The sequence below is a fragment of the Schistocerca serialis genome, chromosome 1 (genome assembly GCF_023864345.2).
Source record: "Schistocerca serialis cubense isolate TAMUIC-IGC-003099 chromosome 1, iqSchSeri2.2, whole genome shotgun sequence".
NCBI classification, from domain to species: domain Eukaryota; kingdom Metazoa; phylum Arthropoda; class Insecta; order Orthoptera; family Acrididae; genus Schistocerca; species Schistocerca serialis.
Genome location: NC_064638.1, coordinates 651,188,654 through 651,214,619, shown reverse-complemented (window position 1 = coordinate 651,214,619; position 25,966 = coordinate 651,188,654). Strand labels below are relative to the sequence as shown.

General features: G+C 39.6%; 1 protein-coding gene across 1 annotated transcript in view; it reads left to right on the top strand.

Annotated features, from left to right (window-relative positions):
- Nucleotides 1-25,966, top strand: part of LOC126420376 (uncharacterized) — a 69,266-nt gene that overhangs the window by 17,221 nt on the left and 26,079 nt on the right. The window contains exons 2-3 of the mRNA XM_050087230.1: nt 21,468-21,693; nt 21,900-22,095. Coding sequence (XP_049943187.1) covers nt 21,468-21,693; nt 21,900-22,095 — 422 coding nt within the window. The remainder of the gene's footprint in view (nt 1-21,467; nt 21,694-21,899; nt 22,096-25,966) is intronic.

Below are 25,966 nucleotides of genomic sequence, written 5' to 3'. Positions count from 1 at the left end.
TAACTGTTCTTACAATTATTCGTATCAGTTTTGGTCGATTTAATGAGGGGTGGGACAGGCCTAAGGCTTGTGATACCACACTATTCAAAGAAAGTAGATAAAAATTCACTTGATGTCTTCTTGAGACAATCTCAACTCTTTCCAAATTAATAATATAAGTATAGACCAGATGTTGCTTGAATTCAAAGAAATAGTATCAGTAGCAATTGAGAGATTTATACCAAATAAATTAACAAACAATGGAGCTGATCCTCCTTGATACACTAAACGGGTCAGAACACTGTTGCAGAAACAACAAAACAAACATGCCAAATTTAAACAGACACAAAATCCCCAAGATTGGCGATCTTTTACAGAAGCTCGAAATTTAGCACGGATTTCAATGCGAGATGCTAATAACAGTTTCCAAAACGAAACTTTGTCTCAAAACGTGGCAGAAGATCCAAAGAGATTCTGGTCGTATGTGAAGTATGTTAGCAGCAAGAAATAATCAATGCCTTCTCTGCACAATAGCAATGGAGGTACCTTCCAAAATGCCTTCACAAAAAAACACAAAGTAAATATTCCAGAATTCGAATCAGGAACAGCTGCCAACATGAGTAATGTAGAAGTAAATATCCTCGGAGTAGTGAAGCAACTTAAGTCACTTAATAAAAGCAAGTCTTCTGGTCCAGACTGTATACCAATTAGGTTCCTTTCAGAGTATGTTGATGCATTAGCTCCATACTTAACAATCATATACAATCGTTCACTAGATGAAAGATCCATATCCAAAGACTGGAAAGTTGCACAGATCAAACCAATATTCAAGAAAGGTAGTAGGGGTAATCCACTTAATTATAGGCTCATATCATTAACATCGACATGCAGCAGGATTCTGGAACATATATTGTGTTCAAACATTATGAATTACTCAAAGAAAATGGTCTATTGACACACAGTCAACACGGGTTTAGAAAACATCGTCTTGTAAAACACAACTAGCTCTTTATTCGCATGAAGTTTTGAGTGCTATTGACAAGAGATTTCCTATCGATTCTGTATTTCTGGATTTCCAGATAGCTTTTGTCACTGTACCACACAAGTGGCTTGTAATGAAATTGTGTGCTTATGGAATATCGTCTCAGTTATGTGACTGAATTTGTGACTTCCTATCAGAGAGGTTACAGTTCATAATAATTGACAGAAAGTCATCGAGTAAAATAGAAGTGATTTCTGGTGTTCCTCAAGGTACTGTTATAGGCCCTTTGCTGTTCTTTATCTATATAAATGATTTGGGAGACAATCTGAGCAGCCAGCTTAGGTTGTTCACAGATGATGCTGTCATTTTTCGACTAATAAAGTCATCAGAATTGCAAAACAAATTGCAAAATTGTTTAGAAAAAATATCTGAATGGTGTGAAATTTGACAGTTGACCCTAAATAATGAAAAGTGTGAGGTCATCCACATGAGTGTTAAAAGAACTCATTAAATTTCAGTTACACAATAAATCAGTCAAATCTAAAGGCTGTAAATTCAACTAAATACCTTGGAATTACAATTACAAACAACTTAAATTGGAAGGAACACACAGAAAATATCATGGGGAAGGCTAACCAAAGACTGCGTTGTATTGGCAGGACACTTAGAAAATGTAAGAGATCTACTAAGGAGAGTGCCTACACTATGCCTGTCCGCCCTCTTTTAGAATACTGTTTCATGGTGTGGGATCCTTACAAGATAGGACTGACAGAGTACATCAAAAAAGTTCACAGAAGGGCAGCATGTTTTGTATTACCACAAAATACGGGAGGGAGTGTCACTGAAATGATACAGGATTTGGGATGGACATCATGAAAAGAAAGGCGTTTTTCACTGCGATGGAATCTTCTCATGAAATTCCAATCACCAACTTTCTCCTCCGAAAGTGAAAATATTTTGTTGACAGTGACCTACATAGGAAGAAATGATTACCACAATAAAATAAGGGAAATCAGAGCTCGTATGGAAAGATATAGATGTTCGTTCCTTCCGTGCACTATACGAAATTGGAATAATAGAGAATTGTGAAGGTGGTTCGATGAACCCTCTGCCAGGCACTTCAATGTAATTAGCAGAGTATCCATGTAGATATAGTACTACTCTCTCCTACTTCCTTGATCTTAACTCATACACAATCCTCTATATACAATGTTTCCATGCTTCCTCTTCCTCCTACTAGCCACATCCTTACTCTCGGTTGATAACAACACTTGTGTCAATGCACTTAGAGAGCCTTGAAATGGTTTCAGACGTCTGAACAATAGTTGCATACATCGGTAATTGGAGCTTGGCATTTACCTGCAATGTTGTTTCAACTACCTGATATGACCCCTGCTAAAGAGTTATAAATTTCATGGTCTTGTTTTGGAATGTACTGGTTTGATGACTTTTCTTGCAGACCAACTTTGTACTGTGGTAATTTGCTCACATGATTTCCCAATCATTCCAAGCATTTCAGAGCTGTAGTGTTTGCTCTCTGATTGCACTTCAAAATTTCCATAACTGTTGTAGCAAAATCCTTGACAGACACCACATTAGAGATCAAATTCCACAAACAGTATTAAATACTTTAGAAAACTTAGATACCTGGTTGGATTTAAACGGGTTAAAATTAAACATGGAAAAGACACAGTTAATGCAATTTAAAACAAAACAAGCAAAATCAAATGATATTCAGGTCAGTCACAGAAACCAGGATTTGCAGGAAGCTAGCTGTAAGAAATTCCTACGAATGCAACTAAATAAAAATCTATCATGGGGGTCACACATATAGTACCTTGCAAATAAATTAAATAGCCTAGCATATACAATTGCACAGTGCATAATTTAGTCATAGCTAACACTTGGTTCAAGAATCATGAAAGAAGGTTGTATACATGGAAGAACCCTGGAGATACTAAAAGGTTTCAGATAGATTATATAATGGTAAGACATAGATTTAGGAACCAGGTTTTAAATTGTAAGACATTTCCAGGAGCAGATGTGGACTCTGACCACAATCTATTGGTTATGAACTATAGATTAAAACTGAAGAAACTGCAAAAAGGTGGGAATTTAAGGAGATGGGACCTGGATAAACTGAAAAAACCAGAGGTCGTACAGAGTGTCAGGGAGAGCATAAGGAAACAATTGACAGGAATGGGGAAAAGAAATACAGTAGAAGAAGAATGGGTAGCTTTGAGGAATGAAATAGTGTAGGCAGCAGAGGATCAACTAGGTAAAAAGACGAGGGCTAGTAGAAATCCTTGGGTAACAGAAGAGGTACTGAATTTAATAGATGAAAGGAGAAAATACAAAAATGCAGTAAATGAAGCAGGCAAAAAGGAATACAAACGTCTCAAAAATGGGATTGACAGGAAGTGCAAAATGGCTAAGCAGGGATGGCTAGAGGACAAATGTAAGGGTGTAGAGGCTTATCTCATGAGGAGTAAGATAGATACTGCCTACAGGAAAATTAAAGAGACCTTTGGAGAAAAGAGAACCACTTGCATGAATATCAAGAGCTCAGATGGAAACCCAGTTCTAAGAAAAGAAGGGAAAGCAGAAAGGTGGAAGGAGTATATAGAGGGTTTATACAGGGGCAATGTTCTCGAGGACAATATCATGGAAATGGAAGGGGATGTAGATGAAGATGAAATGGGAGATATGATTCTGCGTGAAGAGTTTGACAGACCACTGAAAGACCTAAGTTGAAACAAGGCTCCAGGAGAAGACAACATTCTGTTTAGAACTACTGACAGCCTTGGGAGAGACAGTCCTGACACAACTCTGCCATCTGGTGAGCAAGATGTATGAGGCAGGCGAAATTCCCTCAGACTTCAAGCAGAATATAATAATTCCAATCCCATAGAAAGCAGGCGTTGACAGATGTGAAAATTGCCGAACTATCAGTTTAATAAGTCACAGCTGCAAAATAGTAATGCGAATTCTTTACAGACGAATGGAAAAACTGGTAGAAGCGGACCTCGGGGAAGATCAGTTTGGATTCCGTAGAAATCTTGGAACACGTGAGGCAATAATGACCCTATGACGTATCTTAGAAGAAAGATTAAGGAAAGGCCAACCTACGTTTCTAGCATTTGTAGACTTAGAGAAAGCTTTTGACAATGTTGACTGGAATACTCTCTTTCAAATTCTGAAGGTGGTAGGGGTAAAATACAAAGAGCAAAAGGCTATTTTCAATTTGTACAGAAACCAGATGGCAGTTATATGAGTCGAGGGACATGAAAGGGAAGCAGTGGTTGGGAAGGGAGTGAGACAGGATTCTAGCCTCTCCCCAAAGCTATTCAATCTGTGCATTGAGCAAGCAGTAAAGGATACAAAAGAAAAGTTCGGAGTAGGTATTAAAATCCATGGAGAAGAAATAAAAACTTTGAGGTTCGCCGATGACATTGTAATTCTGACAGAAACAGCAAAGGACTTGGAAGAGCAGTTGAACGGAATGGACAGTGTCTTGAAAGGAGAGAATAAGATGAACATCAACAAAAGCAAAACAAGGATAATGGAATGTAGTCGAAATAAGTCGCGTGATGCTGAGGGAATTAGATTAGGAAATGAGACACTTAAAGTAGTAAAGGAGTTTTGCTATTTGGGGAGCAAAATAACTGATGATGGTTGAAATAGAGAGGATATAAAATGTAGACTGGCAATGGCAAGGAAAGTGTTTCTGAAGAAGAGAAATTCGTTAACATCGAGTATTGATTTAAGTGTTAGGAAGTCGTTTCTGAAAGTATTTGTATGGGGTGTATCCATGTATGGAAGTGAAACGTGGATGATAAATAGTTTAGACAAGAAGAGAATAGAAGCTTTTGAAATGTGGCGCTACAGAAGAATGCTGAAGATTAGATGGGTAGATCACATAACTAATGAGGAGGTATTGAATAGAATTGGGGAGAAGAGGAGTTTGTGGCACAACTTGACATGAAGAAGGGACCGGTTGGTAGGACATGTTCTGAGGCATCAAGGGATCACAAATTTGGTACTGGATGGCAGCGTGGAGGGTAAAAATCGTAGAGGGAGACCAAGAGATGAGTACACTAAGCAGATTCAGAAGGACATAGGCTGCAGTAGGTACTGGGAGATGAAGAAGCTTGCACAGGATAGAGTAGCATGGAGAGCTGCATCAAACCAGTCTCAGGACTGAAGACCACAACAACGAAAACAACATACAATGAGAATATTGTTCAATGCTACCAGTATGGGCATAAGAAAAGTAGTATATCACATCTACTTTAAGTCAGTAATAAGGTATGGAATTGTATTTTGGGGTAACTCAAACCCTATGCGTCGAATACTAAAACTTCAGAAGACCATCAATAGAAATATGCACAATGTCGGACAAAGAAAATAATTTCAGCCAGTCTGAGTATACTACGTGTTCCCTCACTATACATATATAAGCTGATTATCTTTGTACACAGTAACCCTGATTTATTTGTAGCGAATCATTTTCAACATGATTACAACACCAGAAATCAAAATAATTTTATACTGCCCACCCACCGTTTAAAACTTTACGCTCAAACTCCACATTATATGGGTATGAAAATTTGTGACAAAGTGAAAGGACGAGAATTGCTCAGCATAAATTTAGAAACACTGAAAAAATCCTTATACGAGAAACTAGTGCAGAAACGTTATTATTCAGTGGAAGAATTCATAAATGACAAACTGAAAATTTGAGCAGGAGAGAGCAAGTACTTAGGACTTAATCTTAAAAGTTCGTCACTTTTGAAGAAAAATTATTAATTGCTTAATTAAGTAATCATTCAGTACTGTATGTTATATTACTGGTATTATAAGGAAATTTTGAAAAAAACAACATTTTGTCTATGGAGCGTGTGACTGATTCTCTTGTAAAAATTTTTGTTTATTTATACACACAATCACATGTTTATGACACAGTCATAACCGGTTTTTGCCATACGATGATCATCTTCAGATTCTAAAACAACACAAAAGAAAATTTATATTAAAACCTAAAAAATAAGTGCAATATTTAACAACACTTATTAGTAATATACTGAATTTATGCGAAATACATATAGTTCATACCTAAAGGCAGCATACACTGAACACAGGTTCATGCGTTGTCAAACTAGCTATAAAATGTGAAACACCGGTCTTATATAGATATAAAAATTTGTTAGATTTTGTTCACCATCTTTGCGCTAGATGCGCACATCCTGTGGAAGATAGTCATAATTTTTCAAAAGCCTAAAATATACAAATTTACTATTAATATTTAGGTCAAATGTACATAAAATTTAAGATTACAGAACAGATTGTTACTTCAGTAAAATAACATTTCAGAACAAGGAGAAAACATTGCTATAGGTGGAAATACAAGTAGCACTTGTAGAATGTATTTCTGATGCCCGATGGCGCTGTATTTCCGGCTATTGCCTGTTTATGCTGTTGTCCATTGGTACGACAGGGACGACACGGGCAGGACCATGAGTGAAAATTGTAAACTAGTTTTTGATTTTGACGAGTCTCCTGTACTTTTAAGTCAATGGCTTGAAATTTTATGTTATGAGACAATAAACTTCTACTTCTACTGCTGCTCCTCATGAAACACCAATGACATGAGCCTCCCATAAACTACCCCAAATGGTGATAATCGTAGTGGAGAATGGACTTTCGAATTATATGCACCTACAGTGAAGTATAAATATATGTCACAATTGTTATGATGTGTGTTCACATAATGGCTCAACATCTTTCTGACTGTGCAATGCACCCTCTCTGTTTAACCATTAGCCGGAGGGTGCAGTGGAGTTGGCTTTAACTTCCTAACCTTTAACAGATTACACAGCTGCTTTAACAAATCTAACGTAGGCCCATTATCAGTGATCATAATTTCTGGCACTCCAAATTTGAACACCCATATGTTGACCAATGCTTTTGATCAACAATAATTAACACAAATAGATTCTTGGATGCAGTCCTGTTAAATGGCTCGAGGCCATCCAACACAACCATTTTAAAAAGTTCCGTTGCTTCTGGTAACCTCTGCAAAGGTATTAACTTGCTCACATTGCACACAAACCATTCCATAACAATCCACATCTTTTTTAGATTTCCACAAATAATAATCCGCTATTTGCCTCGTCACTGTTCGACAACCGTCATATTCAAACAAAACGCGGTCATGCATTTCTTTCAGCATTTCCTAATTTAGCATTGTTGGCACTAGTACTCATGGCCTCTATCTTTTTGTTTTACATAATAACCCATTCCACACATTTAACTGCAGCTGCAGTGAATACTGTTTGCATTTTGTGTCAGCCTATTACGCTGCTCACCATTGTGCACGTTAATGACTCAGTTTCTGTGTCACTGCTACTCAACTGCTTAAACTATACATGTTAGTGTGTCTCTTGTGAGAGTTGTGTATGACTTCATACTCGAACTCACTTAGCCTCAATGCCGATCTAGCCAGAATATTATAAGTGTCATTGAGCTCCAACAACCGCTTAAGAGCTGTATGGTATTTTACCACTTTAAACCTCTTTCCATACAAACAAAACCTGAAATGTGCGATTCCATACATCATATTAAGCACCTCCTTTTTGTCATTGAATAGTTTTTCTCTGCTCTATTCAACTGTCTACAGGCATATGCTACCGGCTGCCCTTCTCCACTTACTATCTGACTGGGAACACAGCCTATAACTTGATTAGAGGCCTCGGTTGACAACATAAACTCTTTCTCATAGTACAAGCAAATTAGTGCTGGACTTGATGGTAATGCTCTCTTTAACTCCTTGATTGTGTCCTGGAGTTCCTTTATACATTTGAGCTTTAGCCCCTTGTTTAGCAGTCACGTAAGTGGTCCCACTATAACTGCAAAACTCTTTATGAATTTACAATAATAATTCCCTAAAACTAAAAGAGATTGTGACCCTTTAGTATTACTAAGAATCAGAAATTCCTGTACTGCCTCTGTCAGCCTTGGAGCTGTCTTGATCCCTTCTCTGCCAATAATGTGCGCTAACTACATAACATCTTGAAATCCAAAATGCCATTTTTCCATACTTATGTTAAATTTGCTGCTTGTAATAATCTAAAAACCTCAAAAATGTTGCATATACTCTGCCATATCCTTCATGTAAACAATTATATCATTTAAGCATCGCATGCGCTGGTGAGGTCTCAGTCCCCTCAGCACTCCACCCAACAAATGCTGAAGTGTTGTTTATTTTCTAACTGGCATCCTGCAATACTGAACATGGCCCCAGGGGATCGAGAATGCTGTTTTCAGGCAGTCCACCATATGTGGTGCCCACTCCTCGGATCTGAGGTATGTAAGTGCTTTCATTGCCCCAAACTGAAAATAGTTTAAGTGATGTTTGTTATTGAATATGCATCAGTTTTGATTTTGCTGTTAAGATATCTGTAGTTACAACACAATCTACTTGTATATCTTTTGGTCTCATTTGGTGGCTTTTATGGTACAACTACTATGGCTCTGCTCCATTTACAAGAAGGGGGATAAAGAGATACATCAAACGATTGACCATCTTCAATTTTGCCAGCTTTCTCAAAAATATTTGAAAAGATTGTGTTCAAGCATCTCATTAAGCATCTGACAGTAAATAATATATTGCCCAAGTCACAGTTTGTATTTCTTAAAGTTTCTGATATAGAGAAAACTATTTACACTTACAGTGAGAATGTACTTAACTCATTAGATAATAAATTAGAGGCTACTGGCATTTTTTCTGTGACCTGTCAAAAGCCTTTGTGTGAACCATAGCATTCACTTAGGTAAATTAGAATATTATGATGTCAGTGGCAGTGCTGCGAAATGATTTGAGTCTTATCTACCCAACAAGAAACAAAGAATGTTGTTGCGAAATTCCTGAGCAGTAAGCAGTCAGTCTTCACATATGACTGGGAATTATTACATGTGGTGTTCCTCAAGGTTCCATCTTGGGTCCATTGATTTTTCTTGTGTACATTAATGACTTCTGATCTGTTACATTGCCAGATGAAAAGTTTGTTTTGTTTGCAGATGATACAAACATTGCAATAAGCAGTAAGTCAAGTACAGATTTAAAATATCTGATAATCAAATTTTCACTGACATTAATAAGTGGTTTAAAGCTAATTCACTGTCATTAAGCTTTGAGAAGACCCACTATATGCAGTTCAGAACCTGTAAGAGACTTCCTTCCAGCAGGTGTATAACATACGAAGACTTGCAGACCGAAGAGGTTAAATTTCTGGGATTACAACTCGATAGTAAATTCAGTTGGGAAGGGCATACCACTGAATTTCTTAAGTGTCTAAACAAGTCTGTATTTGGAGTCAGAATGAGGTCAAATGTAGGAGATACAAATATACAAAAACTTGCACACTTTGCTTACTTTCATTCTATTATGTCATATGGGATCATATTCTGGGGCAACTCATCAAACCGGGCCAACGTTTTTAGGGTGCAAAAGCGTGTGATAAGAATCATTTGTGGTGTAAATTCAAGAACATCATGTAGAAACCTGTTCGAGGAACTTTGTATCCTAACCACCACTTCTCAGTATATTTATTCCTTACTGAAATTTGTTGCAAGTAATACATCTCTATTTCCAACCAATAGCTCAATACATAGTAAATACTGGGAATAAGAACATTCTACATAAAGGCCTAAAATCACTTACCTTGGTCCAAAAAGGGGTCCAATATTCAGGAACATATATTTTCAATAAATTGCCTGCAACCATTAAAAACTTGGTCTCAGATAAAGCACAGTTTAAACAGAGTTTGAAAGACTTTTTGATAGGAGACTCCTTCTCCTCTGTAGATGAATATCTTAACAGAGACTGTTAAGCCAGCTTAAGTAAAAATGTCTGTTAGACTTCAGTTTTGTCAACACTTGGTCACAACTGTCGGAATAAGGTATTTTGTGCATAATAAACTTATTAATAGTGCATACCCATGTTTCATTATGACAGCTTGTTAATTCTGTAAATATTAGCTGTTCCAGTTTACTGCATTGTATTCACCTATTTCGATAATCTCCTGACAAATGATCATGGTAGTAAATATTATATTCAAATGTTTTATGTTTTTATGTTATATTTTCTGACATGTTCCATACCTATGAGAATCATCTCATGTTTTGGGTCTATGGAATCAAAACTGAATTTAATCTAATCTAATCATGGATTAGCGCTTTTCTCTGTTACCTCATCCACTAACTGTTGATCAATGAATTCTTCTAACACTGGTTGTAAACATTGCAGTATATGGTAAGGTCCACTTCATAACAGTGACTCAGTTCCTGTGGATATGATGCTATGTTACAGGTATTGCTAGTAAAGGCCCTCAAGGAAAAAACAAATCTTCAAATTCAGACAGTAACTTATCCATCTCCCCCTCGAGAAAAAATCAAATCCCCAAATTCAAACAGTAATTTCTCCCTCTCCAGTCAGTCATTACCTCTGGTATGCTCCAGCTTCCAATGCAATGCAGTTTTGTCAGTGGTTTGCACAGTACCCTGGCACACACTGGCAGGTCACCTACCCACATAATCCAGGACTTCCAGATTAGCTACCAACATTCTTTTGGTGAGCTGTACTCCATCAGCATCAACATTGTCTAAATTCTTGGGCACTACATTCCCATCCAATTCCTCCAATACATGTACTATGGTTCTCATTACAAAGCAATATGATATTTGTAATGCAGGCCATCCCAGTACCATATCCACCCAGACCAACTTCCCAGTATCTTTGGCACAGTATCATGCGATTTGATCCTTAGTATTGTTGAATGCAGTTCAAGCAGTGCACCCCCTTAAAATTGACGCACATTGCATCCATACTTCACAGGTGACAGTCTCCCCTAGCTGCAACATCATGTCTCTAAGTTGAACTACATGTTGCCTAAGGTCAATTTTGGCAGCTGTGTTATCAGAAAGTGTAATCCTAAGATCATGCAGCAACCACTACTTACTTGGGGCACAACTTCTATGCCTCACTTAAAACACTTTGTCCCCACCTGGAACTCTATCATCATTATCTCTATCTCCATGAAAATTATAGTGCAACAGGTTTAACTGCCTCTTACCAATTTGTCCATACTTGCCAATGTCATACAATTGTTGTTGTTGTTGTGGTCTTCAGACCTGAGACTGGTTTGATGCAGCTCTCCATGCTACTCTATCCTGTTCAAGCTTCTTCAACTCCCAGTACCTACTGCAACCTACATCCTTCTGAATCTGCTTAGTGTATTCATCTCTTGGTCTCCCTCTACGATTTTTACCCTCCACACTGCCCTCCAATACTAAACTGGTGATCCCTTGATGCCTCAGAACATGTCCTACCAACCGATCCCTTCTTCCGGTCAAGTTGTGCCACAAACTTCTCTTCTCCCCAATTCTGTTCAATACTTCCTCATTAGTTATGTGATCTACCCATCTAATCTTCAGCATTCTTCTGTAGCACCACATTTCGAAAGCTTCTATTCTCTTCTTGTCCAAACTATTTATCGTCCATGTTTCACTTCCATACATGGCTACACTCCATACAAATACTTTCAGAAATGACTTCCTGACACTTAAATCTATACTCGATGTTAACAAATTTCTCTTCTTCAGAAACGCTTTCCTTACCATTGCCAGTCTACATTTTATATCCTCTCTACTTTGACCATCATCAGTTATTTTGCTCCACAAATAGCAAAAGTCATTTACTACTTTAAGTGTCTCATTTCCTAATCTAATTCCCTCAGCATCACCCAACTTAATTTGACTACATTCCATTATCCTCGTTTTGCTTTTGTTGATGTTCATCTTATATCCTCCTTTCAAGACACTATCCATTCCATTCAACTGCTCTTCCAAGTCCTTTGCTGTCTCTGACAGAATTACAATGTCATACACTATGTGATCAAAAGTATCTGGATACACCCAAAAAAAATGTTTTTCATATTAGGTGCATTTTGCTGCCACCTACTGCCAGGTACTTCATATCAGCGACCTCAATAGTCATTAGACATCGTGAGAGAGCAGAATGGGGTGCTCCACAGAGCTCACAGACTTTGAACGTGGTCAGGTGATTGGGTGTCACTTGTGTCATACGTCCATACGTGATATTTCCACACTCATAAACATCCCTAGGTCCACTGTTTCTGATGTGATAGTGAAGTGGAAATGTGAAGGGACATGTACAGCACAACAGCATACAGGGCAACCTTGTCTGCTGAGTGACAGAGACCACCAAAAGTTGAAGAGGGTCGTAATGTGTAATAGGCAGACATCTATCCAAACCATCACACAGGAATTTCAGACTGCATCATGATCCACTGCAAATACTATGACAGTTAGGCGGGAGGTGAGGAAACTGGGATTTCTTGGTCGAGCAGCTGCTCATAAGCTACACATCTACTGGTAAATGCCAAACAATGCCTCACTTGGTGTAAGGAACATAAACATTGGATGACTGAACAGTGGAACTATATTGTGATGAGTGATGAATCATGGTACACAATGTGGTGATCCGATGGCAGGGTGTGGGTATGGCAAATGTCCGGTGAACATCATCTGCCAGCATGTGTAGTGCCAACAGTAAAATTCGGAGGTGGTGGTATTATGGTGTGGTCATGTTTTTCATGGAGGGAGCTTGCACTCCTTGTTGTTTTGCATGGCACTATCACAGCACAGGCCTACATTGATGTTTGAAGCACCTTCTTGCTTCTCACTGTTGAAGAGTAATCTACATCTACATCTACATTGATACTCCGCAAGCCACCCAACGGTGTGTGGCGGAGGGCACTTTACGTGCCACTGTCATTACCTCCCTTTCCTGTTCCAGTCGCGTATGGTTCGCGGGAAGAACGACTGTCTGAAAGCCTCCGTGCGCGCTCTAATCTCTCTAATTTTACATTCGTGATCTCCTCGGGAGGTATAAGTAGGGGGAAGCAATATATTCGATACCTCATCCAGAAACGCACCCTCTCGAAACCTGGACAGCAAGCTACACCGCGATGCAGAGCGCCTCTCTTGCAGAGTCTGCCACTTGAGTTTATTAAACATCTCCGTAATGCTATCACGGTTACCAAATAACCCGGTGACGAAACGCGCCGCTCTTCTTTGGATCTTCTCTATCTCCTCCATCAAACCGATCTGATACGGATCCCACACTGATGAGCAATACTCAAGTATAGGTCGAACGAGTGTTTTGTAAGCCACCTCCTTTGTTGATGGACTACATTTTCTAAGCACTCTCCCAATGAATCTCAACCTGGTACCCACCTTACCAACAATTAATTTTATATGATCATTCCACTTCAAATCGTTCCGCACGCATACTCCCAGATATTTTACAGAAGTAACTGCTACCAGTGTTTGTTCCGCTATCATATAATCATACAATAAAGGATCCTTCTTTCTATGTATTCGCAATACATTACATTTGTCTATGTTAAGGGTCAGTTGCCACTCCCTGCACCAAGTGCCTATCCGCTGCAGATCTTCCTGTATTTCGCTACAATTTTCTAATGCAGCAACTTCTCTGTATACTACAGCATCATCCGCGAAAAGCCGCATGGAACTTCCGACACTATCTACTAAGTCATTTATATATATTGTGAAAAGCAATGGTCCCATAACACTCCCCTGTGGCACGCCAGAGGTTACTTTAACGTCTGTAGACGTCTCTCCATTGATAACAACATGCTGTGTTCTGTTTGCTAAAAACTCTTCAATCCAGCCACACAGCTGGTCTGATATTCCGTAGGCTCTTACTTTGTTTATCAGGCGACAGTGCGGAACTGTATCGAACGCCTTCCGGAAGTCAAGAAAAATAGCATCTACCTGGGAGCCTGTATCTAATATTTTCTGGGTCTCATGAACAAATAAGGCGAGTTGGGTCTCACACGATCGCTGTTTCCGGAATCCATGTTGATTCCTACATAGTAGATTCTGGGTTTCCAGAAATAACATGATACGCGAGCAGAAAACATGTTCTAAAATTCTACAAGAGATCGACGTAAGAGATATAGGTCTATAGTTTTGCGCATCTGCTCGACGACCCTTCTTGAAGACTGGGACTATCTGTGCTCTTTTCCAATCATTTGGAACCCTCCGTTCCTCTAGAGACTTGCGGTACACGGCTGTTAGAAGGGGGGCAAGTTCTTTCGCGTACTCTGTGTAGAATCGAATTGGTATCCCGTCAGGTCCAGTGGACTTTCCTCTATTGAGTGATTCCAGTTGCTTTTCTATTCCTTGGACACTTATTTCGATGTCAGCCATTTTTTCATTTGTGCGAGGATTTAGAGAAGGAACTGCAGTGCGGTCTTCCTCTGTGAAACAGCTTTGGAAAAAGGTGTTTAGTATTTCAGCTTTACGCGCGTCATCCTCTGTTTCAATGCCATCATCATCCCGTAGTGTCTGGATATGCTGTTTCGAGCCACTTACTGATTTAACGTAAGACCAGAACTTCCTAGGAGTTTCTGTCAAGTCGGTACATAGAATTTTACTTTTGAATTCAATGAACGCTTCATGCATAGCCCTCCTTACGCTAACTTTGACATCGTTTAGCTTCTGTTTGTCTGAGAGGTTTTGGCTGCGTTTAAACTTGGAGTGGAGCTCTCTTTGCTTTCGCAGTAGTTTCCTAACTTTGTTGTTGTACCACGGTGGGTTTTTCCCGTCCCTCACAGTTTTACTCGGCACGTACCTGTCTAAAACGCATTTTACGATTGCCTTGAACTTTTTCCATAAACACTCAACATTGTCAGTGTCGGAACAGAAATTTTCGTTTTGATCTGTTAGGTAGTCTGAAATCTGCCTTCTATTACTCTTGCTAAACAGATAAACCTTCCTCCCTTTTTTTATATTCCTATTAACTGCCATATTCAGGGATGCTGCAACGGCCTTATGATCACTGATTCGGGAAAGGCAATTTCATTTTTCAACACGATCGAGCACCTGCTCATAATGCACACCCTGTGGCGGAGTGGTTACATGACAATAACAGCCCTGTAATGGACTGGCCTACACAGAGTCCTGACCTGAATCGTATAGAACACCTTTGGGATGTTGTGGAATGCCAACCTCGTGCCAGACCTCACCGACAGACATCAATACCTTCCTCAGAGCAGCACTCTGTGAAGAATGGGCTGCCATTCCCCAAGAAACCTTCCAGCACCTAATTGAACATATGCCTGCGAGAGTGGAAGCTGCCGCCAAGGCTGTGGGCCAACACCATATTGAATTCCAGCATTACTGATGGAGGGCACCACAGACTTGTAAGTCATTTTCAGCCAGGTGTCCAGATACTTTTGATCACATAGTGTATGTCCCTGTGTCCAAACAAAATTTGTGCTTTCCACTATTCACTATTCTGACCTTTTCATTCGGCCTCTCTATTGGTATTAGTTGCTTCTTAACTTATCTGGAATTCTAAGTGGTGTATCTGGGGATCCCTATTACATTTAACACCTGTATATTTATCTCCAGTTTCCCCTTAACTTTTCTGCAGTCATATGGGTGGTGCCCAACCTACCACTCTGAGGTGGTGTCATTGTCTCTGCACATGTCTCATCCTCTCACATCTATAATGCTTCACAGTAGTGGAGATCACTCCTCTCTTATCCCACATTCGTATTACCACCTCGGTCTTCTCAAACTCCATGGCTAATCTGACACCGAGTATAAATTAATTGAGGTACTTGTTCACTTCCTTCTAGGCATATCAGGGGGCAAGCCCCTTAAAGATATGTCCAGTGCCCTCTGCTTACTTCTGGAGTATAGCTCTATTTGGCTGTTTACTGTCCCCTCATTCATGTGTCTGCACATTTCACTTTTTGTGTTCTGTCCACAAACTTTTCTACCAACTAGTGATGCTCCTTTGACAGACTACGCAACTGCCCCGAAAAAACCCTCACAATACTTTTTCTTCTTGTACCTTTGTAGCGGGCCTTTTTCCAGTTCATCTAATGTATGCACTACTCTTAGGCCCTCAGTACATCTGAGATACAACTTGTAGGAATATCAACAATCTGGAGTTTCCATTGTTTGAGATACACCTTGGCTTCCCCTACTAACTTAACTTTGCCACCTGTAATAATTGAACCTGTGACCACCCCAATATTACCTGGTAACAGCAGGTCATTGAAAAAAGAGACTACACACTCAGTCGGCTTTCCAGAAAAGAGCATGACCATACCAGCTTTGACTGGATCTAATAAAGGAGTGGGTTGTTTGGCTAATTCCAATTCTTCCTCCCTAGCTGCAAGCCTGTTACACAAGTCTGCATATCTGCTTTCAATTAAGCCATTTCATTAACCAATGATTGAAATGCCTCCTGAATGGTGATAAAATTGCACTTGCGACACTGCTGTTACATAACTTCTTCTCCATTACACACCACGGAACACAAAAATACATTTACAACAGACCTTGTGACACAACAAACATATCATCTTATGTCTTGTCATCATCTATCTTGTCTTATCAACATCCATCTTGACTCTGTGCACCGACTAGCCATATGCCCCTTCCCAAAGACAATTAACACACATAACTGGTTCTACCTCTGTACAAGGTGCTCAGTGCCCTGTCAAATTACACTGACCACATCTCATGTTCCTTTTTGAATGATCAGCTGGTTTACTATGCTGTAAAAACATAAACCTCGTATCCTTAAGTATCACTCACGTAGACAGTACACGCCATCTACACATAAAACAAGGAAACAAACACAAAAACCAATAGTCTGCTCACTCAACCCACTGTTTTATGAAACTGCATGCAGTGGTTGAGAAGCAAAGCTGCGCTGAAGTCGACTGTGCTGACACCAGTGGCCAGACGAGGTCCACAAGTATTTCTGACACCACTCTATAGCAGCTTGGGATGAGTGGGGTCACTACGGCATAGAAGTGGTGGAGTGGTGGTTTGTGGAGGCAATGGTGTTGGCCAGGGGTGGCTAGGAAAACTACACTGCAAGATACATCATATTTTATATCATCCCAATATACAACATCGGAGTGCTGCAATGCACCTGGATATGCCTCTCTAGGGCCGTAGTCCAAAGGTTGGCCGTTTGATATCCACATCCTGCTTTGCAGGCATTGTTTACCCCACTCAACAGCACGTGCCTGAGTTAGCACTATGTGGCCCTGAGTGAGCAGTGCCAGTGACACACAGGTCTGCTGAATTCTCATAGGCATCCACTGCTACTGGGTTAGAAGTTCACCCTGGCGTGGAAGGAAGCAGTACCCCTGTGGCCGTGAACCACTGACCCCCAGGGGGCTGTAAGGCAGTGGAATAATTATTATCGAGATGGACTGTGTCATAACAGGGCAAACTTTTCATCTGTCACCTTCTGGATAGGGGAAACCAAGTTGAACATTATGCAGCTTCAGTTGTACTGACCAGAGGAGTTGATAGTGATCCTTCCATTGTGAAATCTGACCTACCTGAATGAAACATTGGATCCTAATCTAGTGCTATCCTTAAACCGGCTAATTGACATACAACAGTGATGTGTTTCAGTAGATAAATGTTCTCCCATGCGCAGCAATATCAGGAAGAGGAGCAGCAGCAGCACACGATCAAGAGCAGAAGCACACAACCACAGGCACCGTGTTAGTCTTGACTCTGTTTGCACAGCATTCATCTACCTTAAGTGGAGGGCCACTCGTCAATGAGATCCTGCAGTACATCAGATACTGATGGTCTTGTTAAACATTCATAGATGGGAAGGTATGACAGATGAAAGAACCTGGATACAGTAATGAGAGTGTTGTAGTGTAAAATATAATTAATTGTGATTTGAAAGACAAGGAACCTTGAGTGGTGTTTGAATGAGCATTGTTATTTACAGTATTGGAGGATATAAGGGTGCAGTGAGGGGATATTAATGTAAACAGTTGTTTAATACTTTGACAGGATATATGTATAAGAGGCAGCTCAAATGAAAATGGAGATTTTATGTAGTGGTGTAAGGATGGATGGAGAAGTCGAAGGGCTGATAATTGTACAAGAAATGTATCCCACCTTCAGAGCTTTGTTGCTTACTGTAAGAAGTCAACTGTAAATAAACTATGTTGTAATTTTGTATGTGAAGTCTTCTGTTGCAGACTGGCCATGGGTTGACACTCAGGGTGTGGGTGTTACCAGAGAGGGGAGATGTGTAACACAGTCACTATATATTGGGCATTACAGAATTAAAAGTAGCTCCATTGTGGCCATGTGTGAAGCAAGCAGTAGACAGAGAAGTGCTGATTTGTAAGTGAGCCTGTTGTACACTGCAAGGCAGCAGCATCAAGCCACACAATCATGGTGACATTGAAGAAAGGCCATATAACTGCAAGCCATCCTGCAGAGTATTTCCTCACCATGGACTCAAAGGGTTGTTGATTTGAACATGTCTGGAAGCAATGTAATGGCACAACAAGGGTTCTATTACTCACAATGAATACTCTCTGACTGTAGCACAGTCTGGCACCCCCCTTCATCCACATCAGGTCCACACAAGTCTCCATCACACTATGGGCCAGCAAGCAGCAGATGCTGGTTTGGGCAGCCAGCTCCACCAGATCAACTCATGATTCTAAATCCACACTTAAGGGCTTAAAATGATGCAACAGATGAGCTGTCCCCCAGACTCCATGGCAGCACTGAACTTCTTCCTTAGAGGGCAGTAGTTCACAGTCAGGGGGGCGCTGCACCAATCCTTCCACATCAGGGCGAGCTTCTCACCTAACAGCAGTGGATGCCTATGACAATTCAGCAGGCATACACTCCTATTGTACCTATTTCTCAAGTATTTAAGCTACTATATCTGAAACTTAATGATGTGTTGTCAAGACTGGTACTGCACCACACTTGTGCAAGATGGGGAAGGTTGAATTTCATGTACATTTATGCATTACTCTGTCATTTTGTTGGAAACAGCTGGTTATCAGAGATTGTTTTCCTTTCCTTAGGAATTATTATTTACATAGTCTATGTAAACTACAGAAGACCTAAGACATAGCTTCATGGCATGCCATAGTTGGTCACCTGCACTGTAGCAGTTAGTAACTCTAGCTGTGTCACAAATGAGGACTGAATTAGGATATACTTCCCACATACACCATCCTGTACCTGCTGTTTCAGATCGCAGTAAATTCCTCATCTCTCTCCAACCAAGGGTCCACCCCTCACAGTTCATTATGAGAGGGTTACTCCAAAAGAAATGCATACTATTTTTTTTTTTAAATCCATCTTTTATTCTACATGTTTGAAAGTTTTATAGCGTGTAGATACATCCTTTAGGAACAATAATTTCATTTCTCCACATAATTTCCATCCCTCTCAACTGCCTTACGCCATCTTGGAACCAGCGCCTGTATACCCGCACGGTAAAATTCTGGACCAAACTGTTGGAGCCACTGTTTTGCAGCGTGCACAAGAGAGTCATCATCTTCAAACCTTGTTCCACAAAGAGTGTCTTTCAGTTTCCCAAAGAGATGATAGTCACATGGAGCCAGGTCAGGACTGTAAGACGGGTGTTTCAGTGTTGTCCATCCAAATTTTGTGATCGCTTCCATGGTTTTTTGACTGACTTGTGCTCGTGCATTGACGTGCAACAGCAAAACATCCTGCTTTTGCCGATGTGGTCTAACATGACTGAGTCGAGCTTGAAGTTTCTTCAGTGTCGTCACATATGCATCAGAATTTATGGTGGTTCCACTTGGCACGATGTCCACAATCAAGAGTCTACATCTACATCCATACTCCGCAAACCACCTGACGGTGTGTGGCGGAGGGTACCTTGAGTACCTCTATCGGTTCTCCCTTCTATTCCAGTCTCGTATTGTTCATGGAAAGAAGGATTGTCGGTATGCCTCTGTGTGGGCTCTAATCTCTCTGATTTTATCCTCATGGTCTCTTCGCGAGATATACGTAGGAGGGAGCAATATACTGCTTGACTCTTCGGTGAAGGTATGTTCTCGAAACTTTGACAAAAGCCCGTACCGAGCTACTGAGCGTCTCTCCTGCAGAGTCTTCCACTGGAGTTTATCTATCATCTCCGTAACGCTTTCGCGATTACTAAATGATACTGTAACGAAGCGCGCTGCTCTCCGTTGGAATTGAAAAACACTGTAGCCATAACTTTTCCAGCAGAAGGTGTGGTTTTGAATTTTTATTTCTTGGGCAAATTTGCATGATGCCACTCCATTGATTGCCTCTTTGTCTCTGGTGAAAAATGATGGAGCCATGTTTCATCACCTGTCACAATTCTTCCACGAAATTCATCTCCACCATTCTCGTACTGTTCCAAAAGTTTGCTGCATACTATTTTTCTTGTTTCTTTGTGAGCCACTGTCAACATCCTGGGAACCCACATGGCACAAACCTTTCTTAACGCCAACGCTTTCAGTATTCTGCAAACACTTCCTTCCCCTATCCCAACGTAGCATGACAATTCTTTCACTGTAATGTGTCTATCAGCAGTCACCAATTCGTTAACTCTCTGGACATTGTCTGGAGTGTGTGCAGTACTAGGTTTGCCGCTGCAAGGACAATCCTCAATATTGCCATGCCCGCTTTCATCACGTAACCTGCTTGTCTACCGACTAACTGTACTGCGATCAACAGCAGCATCTCCATACACCTTTTTCAACCTCTTGTGGATGTTTCCCACTGTCTCGTTTTCACAGCACAAGAATTCTATGACAGCACATTGCTTCTGACGAACGTCAAGTGTAGCAGCCATCTTGAAGACTTGCTGTGATGGGCGCCACTCACGGGAACAGGTTGAACTAAGTTTGAAAACAGGAGGGAAGGATGTATCTACACACTGTAAAACTTTCACACATGCAGAATGAACTGTATTTTTACAAAAATAGTGTGCATTTCTTTTGGAATGACCCTCGTAGTTTTATCTCCCTTTTTCATTGTTCTATTGCTGATGCAGTTGGCTGTGGCCATCTACTTTCTAACTTTCTAATGCTTTGAGGAGATGACAAAACGAGCACAGCACTACATCTCGGAGCACATTCTTTGTGTTTGAGCATGCTCAATTTGTTATTGCTGAAATGTAACAGTTATTTATGTCATGACTGTGTATTATGTAACACTGTAGTCATTAGCAGCATCAGCTACATACCTTCAAGCTCAAATTTATATCCTGGCCTTTCCATTTTCAGTATGTTTTTGACACAAAAGTCAAGTATTACATTCTTTTGATTATCTTTCCAGAGACACAAAATAATGATTTTTAAGAAAGTAAAAGGGTGTCCGCAGCTATTCTGTTCATGTATTGAGTCTTCCAGAACTGCTGACTTTTGGAAAACTCTATGAGTCACTGCTGTTTTTTTAATAAGTCAATTTCGCTAAAAAATGTGTCTAAAGTATTAGTGTCATTACAAGCTGTAACTAGAACATGAAATTTAGGAATGATTTAGATAATTCTATAGTAAAAACTTATACTGCAGTATTTCTGTTACAGAAATCATGTGCTTGAAACATGTGTGCCACGAGGCCATATATTTGGTAAAACAGAAGACCGCATTCTTACTTTGGGTGATGTAATGCGGCAGACAGAGCCAAGCCTTGAAAAACAGGAACAAATGGATTACTTTGGCTACATCAATAAAATCCGATTTGTATTAAAACACCGAGACCCAGAATTTCCTTTTCAAGATTTTTATGAGAAACTGAAAAATTGTGATACAGTATGTTTGAACATTTTACAAGTATTATATATAATTTTTAGTGGTGTTTGCATTTAATGCTTTTGTTCATTAAAGTTTGTCTTCAGAGGCTCTCCTTCATAATGGGATCTGTAGAACACAATGATCAGATCCAGATTATTTAGTTAGTTCATTAAAAATTTTCTATTTACTTTTTGGTAATCCATTCTGTCATTTTTTTTTCGCAGCAATTTAAAAATGTTATTCCATTAGAAGAATTGTATCATGTATGCAATCAGTATAGAGTTCCTGTAAATCAACATTTACTTGAAGGACTTCTGGCACTGACTAGCATTTTAAGTGAAAAGAAGCATGTGTATTACAGAAAATTTTTTGAGCTCATTAATACAAATTTTGCCCTTCCAGAAGTGCCCAAGATATGTGGTATGTAGTAATACTTTTATATTTAAACTTCAAAAGCACCTTATAAATTTCCATGTGTGCATAATTATTGAAAATAAAATCAGCTACATAAATAGTAAAGGAAGTAATAGGCTAGTCATCAATTATTTCTTTTTTTGTGTGAATTTCATAAATGTATATTAAAATGTTCAATAAAAATAAACTTCTCTCAAAGAAATTTTGTACCACCCTCATGACTTACATAGTTTTGTGATGCAATTCTTCCTTTCTTTGACCACAGAAAATCACTGAATACAATCGTCTGTGTACTGAAGGTAAAAATAAACCCACATTCTCAGTGCAGTTCAGTAGTGAGCTATGCCTCCATCCCAACAGGAAAATATGGACCATGAACATTGACCTATCCATTAAAATGGACAGATGGATCATTTCAAGCTTAAATCACGCACGTGTTGTTCACTTTATGGTAAGAGTGTTTGCTGTCAGGGAATGTCGCCCATTGACCTGATGTACCCCACCAGTCATGTTATTTGAACATTCATCTGCTGCCAAAAGACACAAAACATTAATAATTTGCTTTACAGTGTTTGCCTGTAGTCAACAATACCTGCTGATAACCACTGCCTACAAGATATGGCTTGTGCGTATCCTCTGGTAACATTATTAATGTGAAAAATGCCAAGTTGTTCTATGGGTGAAACCCAGCTTAAACTCTAGGCTCCACTATACACACTATAATGGGCTTTGTAAGTCAATTCCAAGTTCAGTGGAAGGAAATGCTATACTGCCTCTAATAGGGCTGTGCTCAGTAAAGCACTGTGGTGTTCAAACCAACCTTTCAGGTTGATGATTACATTTCCCCTTTTTAGGCATCTTGAGGAGAATTCAACAGAACTGCATGCTGCCTTTTTGGAGCAAGTAACAACTATTTTAACATGATCAGTTTGGCCTCTATGCATCCATTATAAGCAACAATACAAACCTGCCTCTAAAAATATCACCTAGAATTCCTTTACCTAATCAAGTTGTCATAAGAAGTTATAATTAATTATCTCTTGGACACTTGTGCAGCAAACACAATTTCTAATAACTTCAATCACACCATGAGGTACTTTAAAACTAGCCGTATGTGGAGGGTAAAAAATAGAACTGTTATATGGTTGTGTGGCTGAGAGCCATTGTTGTCATTCCAATCACAACTGACACCACACTGAAGTTTGTTCTTTTACTGTCTGGTTGATTAGGCAATAATTCACGCCAATTTCAGATTCCATTGATTCCCAAATATTACAGTTTTGGCTGTGATCAATAATTGCTTTTCTTTTTTTCGAAGAAACAAGACAGATCTCTGTTGGATTTATAGCCAAAGACTGAAAATCTCATTTTGACCTTAATCACAACATTCCATAGCCCTAAAAATTGGTTTTCTTATAGCCTGCATACTACATGACACATGGGAATACATCAACGCACAAGTCCCCGAAATGGCGTCAAATCGAAAGACTTGCACCCAGCGAACGGTCTACCCAGCGGGAGGCCCTAGTCACATGACATTTACATTTATTTATGGGAATACATAGTATAACTGGTCACCAGATCATAAAATTTGTAATTATTTATGCATATTTCACAAAACATAATTCTATGTAGTATAATGGGATAATTTTCTTGGTTTGTGAAAGTAGTAAATGTGTTGTGTAAAGCTGGTAGTTGAACTCCTTGCATTATCTTCAAGTACTGTAGCATCAATCAGTATATCTACTTATGGGTTGAACATTCTCAATACTGCAGGCTAGATCAAATGAAAAACTTGCAGAGGATTGATTATTGGTGCAAGGACTCTTAATCCTGAATGTAAATAAAATAAAGTTAATGTATTACGCATAAACAGTCACGAAGATCCATTACAGTTTAAGAACACTATTGACAGTAAATCATCAGGACTGGAATGACCACATACGGTTAGTTGTAGGAAAACCAGATGCCAAGCTGAGATCTACTGGAAGAGGAAATTTAATTCATCCACAAAAACAGTGGCTTACAAGACACTTAACTTGTTCAACCAATTCTTGAGTACTGTTCATCAGTCTGGGATCACTTATCATGACGGATTAATATAAGAGGGGAAATACAATAAAGTAAGATATGTTTCACCATGGGTCCATTTAGTAGGCATCACAACACTATGGAGATGCTCGACAAACTCCAGTGGCAGACAATATAAGAGGGGTGGGGTAACATGCATCACGGAAAGATATAGTATTGAAATTACGAGAATTTACATTTCAGAAAGAGTCAAGCAACATTACTTCTCCCTATTTATGTCTCTTGAAATGGTCATGATGTGAAAACCACAGGAAGAGGGGAAATTATGGTGAGAGCAGAAGTAATACCACACTTGTGGAGTGTAGATGTAATGGTATATATATTTTCATTAGTAAACTGGAGATATGGCTTGGTAGCAACTTCTTTCATAAATTACATAGTATTCTAGGGCAGTCTCTCTCTCCAAATATGACAAGAGTCTCAACGAGGGCTCCACAGACCGAGATTATCGTCCCTACCTAACCCAGAAACAGATCTACCTCACCTCATCACCCCAGTCACCTACCACACCTACCATCACCCATATACCCACTGACTGGCTACAATGGAGACCCCCCCCATGATTCATTACTACCCACAGGAGGATACACAAATTACATTCTCTTTTTTGTGCCATGAAATGAGAAATAGCCTTGCCATCTCTCATGCAGTGGTATTCCACCATCCACCCAACCTGTCTGGCTGCATGAACAGTCACTGTCAAACTGCAGCCTAGAGATAGCTGGACCACACAGCATGTCGCCCAACATGATGTGCTTGACTTCAACAATTGCTTCATGGCCTATGTAGTGTGGATTCTTCCCACCAGCACCAGCTTTTCTGAAATGCATAGGTGGGAAATCTCCCTGCAACTTCTCCTTCCACATCTACATCTATACTCCTCAAGTCACCTTATATAGAGTGGTGGGGGGTATTTTGAGTACCACTGTCATTCCTCCCCTTTCCTGTTCCAGTCACTAATGGTGTGGGGGGAAAATGATGTTCGTAAGACTCTGTGCAAGCTGGAATCTCTGTTATTTACCCTCATGGTCTTTTTGTAGGAGGAAGCAATATACTGATTGATTCTTCTAGGAATATATATTCTCAGGAACTTTAACAATAAACTCACTGTAATGTAGAACACCCCTGTTACCAGCAGTTAGTTTTATGTGCTCATTCCAATTTAAATCATTCATATATTCTCAGGAACTTTAACAATAAACTCACTGTAATGTAGAACACCCCTGTTACCAGCAGTTAGTTTTATGTGCTCATTCCAATTTAAATCATTCTTTATGCATACTCCTAGATATTTTGGATGTCGCTGCATCCAGTGATTGCTCTGCAATCATGTAATCATACAATAATGGGTCTTTCTACCTAATTATGTGCAATACGTTACATTTGTTTATGTTGGGGCTGACTGCCAGCCCCTGCACCAAGTGTTCATCCTCGCAGTGTTGATCCTCTGCAGGTCTTCCTGCATTTCACTACAATTTTCTAGCATTGCAACCCCTCTGTATACAAAAACATGATCTGTGAAAAGCCTCACAGAACTTATGAAGTTACCCACTAAGGCATTTATGTATGCTGTCAAAAGTAATTGGTCAGCAGGAAAGAACTAATGATCAAGTCTGAACACACTTTATTCAACTAAAACACCTTCTTGGCGTGCACTAATTTCCAAATGAAGAACAACAAGAAACCCAACAATTTCTGTGGTGGCAAAAGCCAGGTAAGAGTACCAGACAATGAAAAGAAATAATAACTAATAATAATACACAATTACAAAGCTGCGATGCACCCA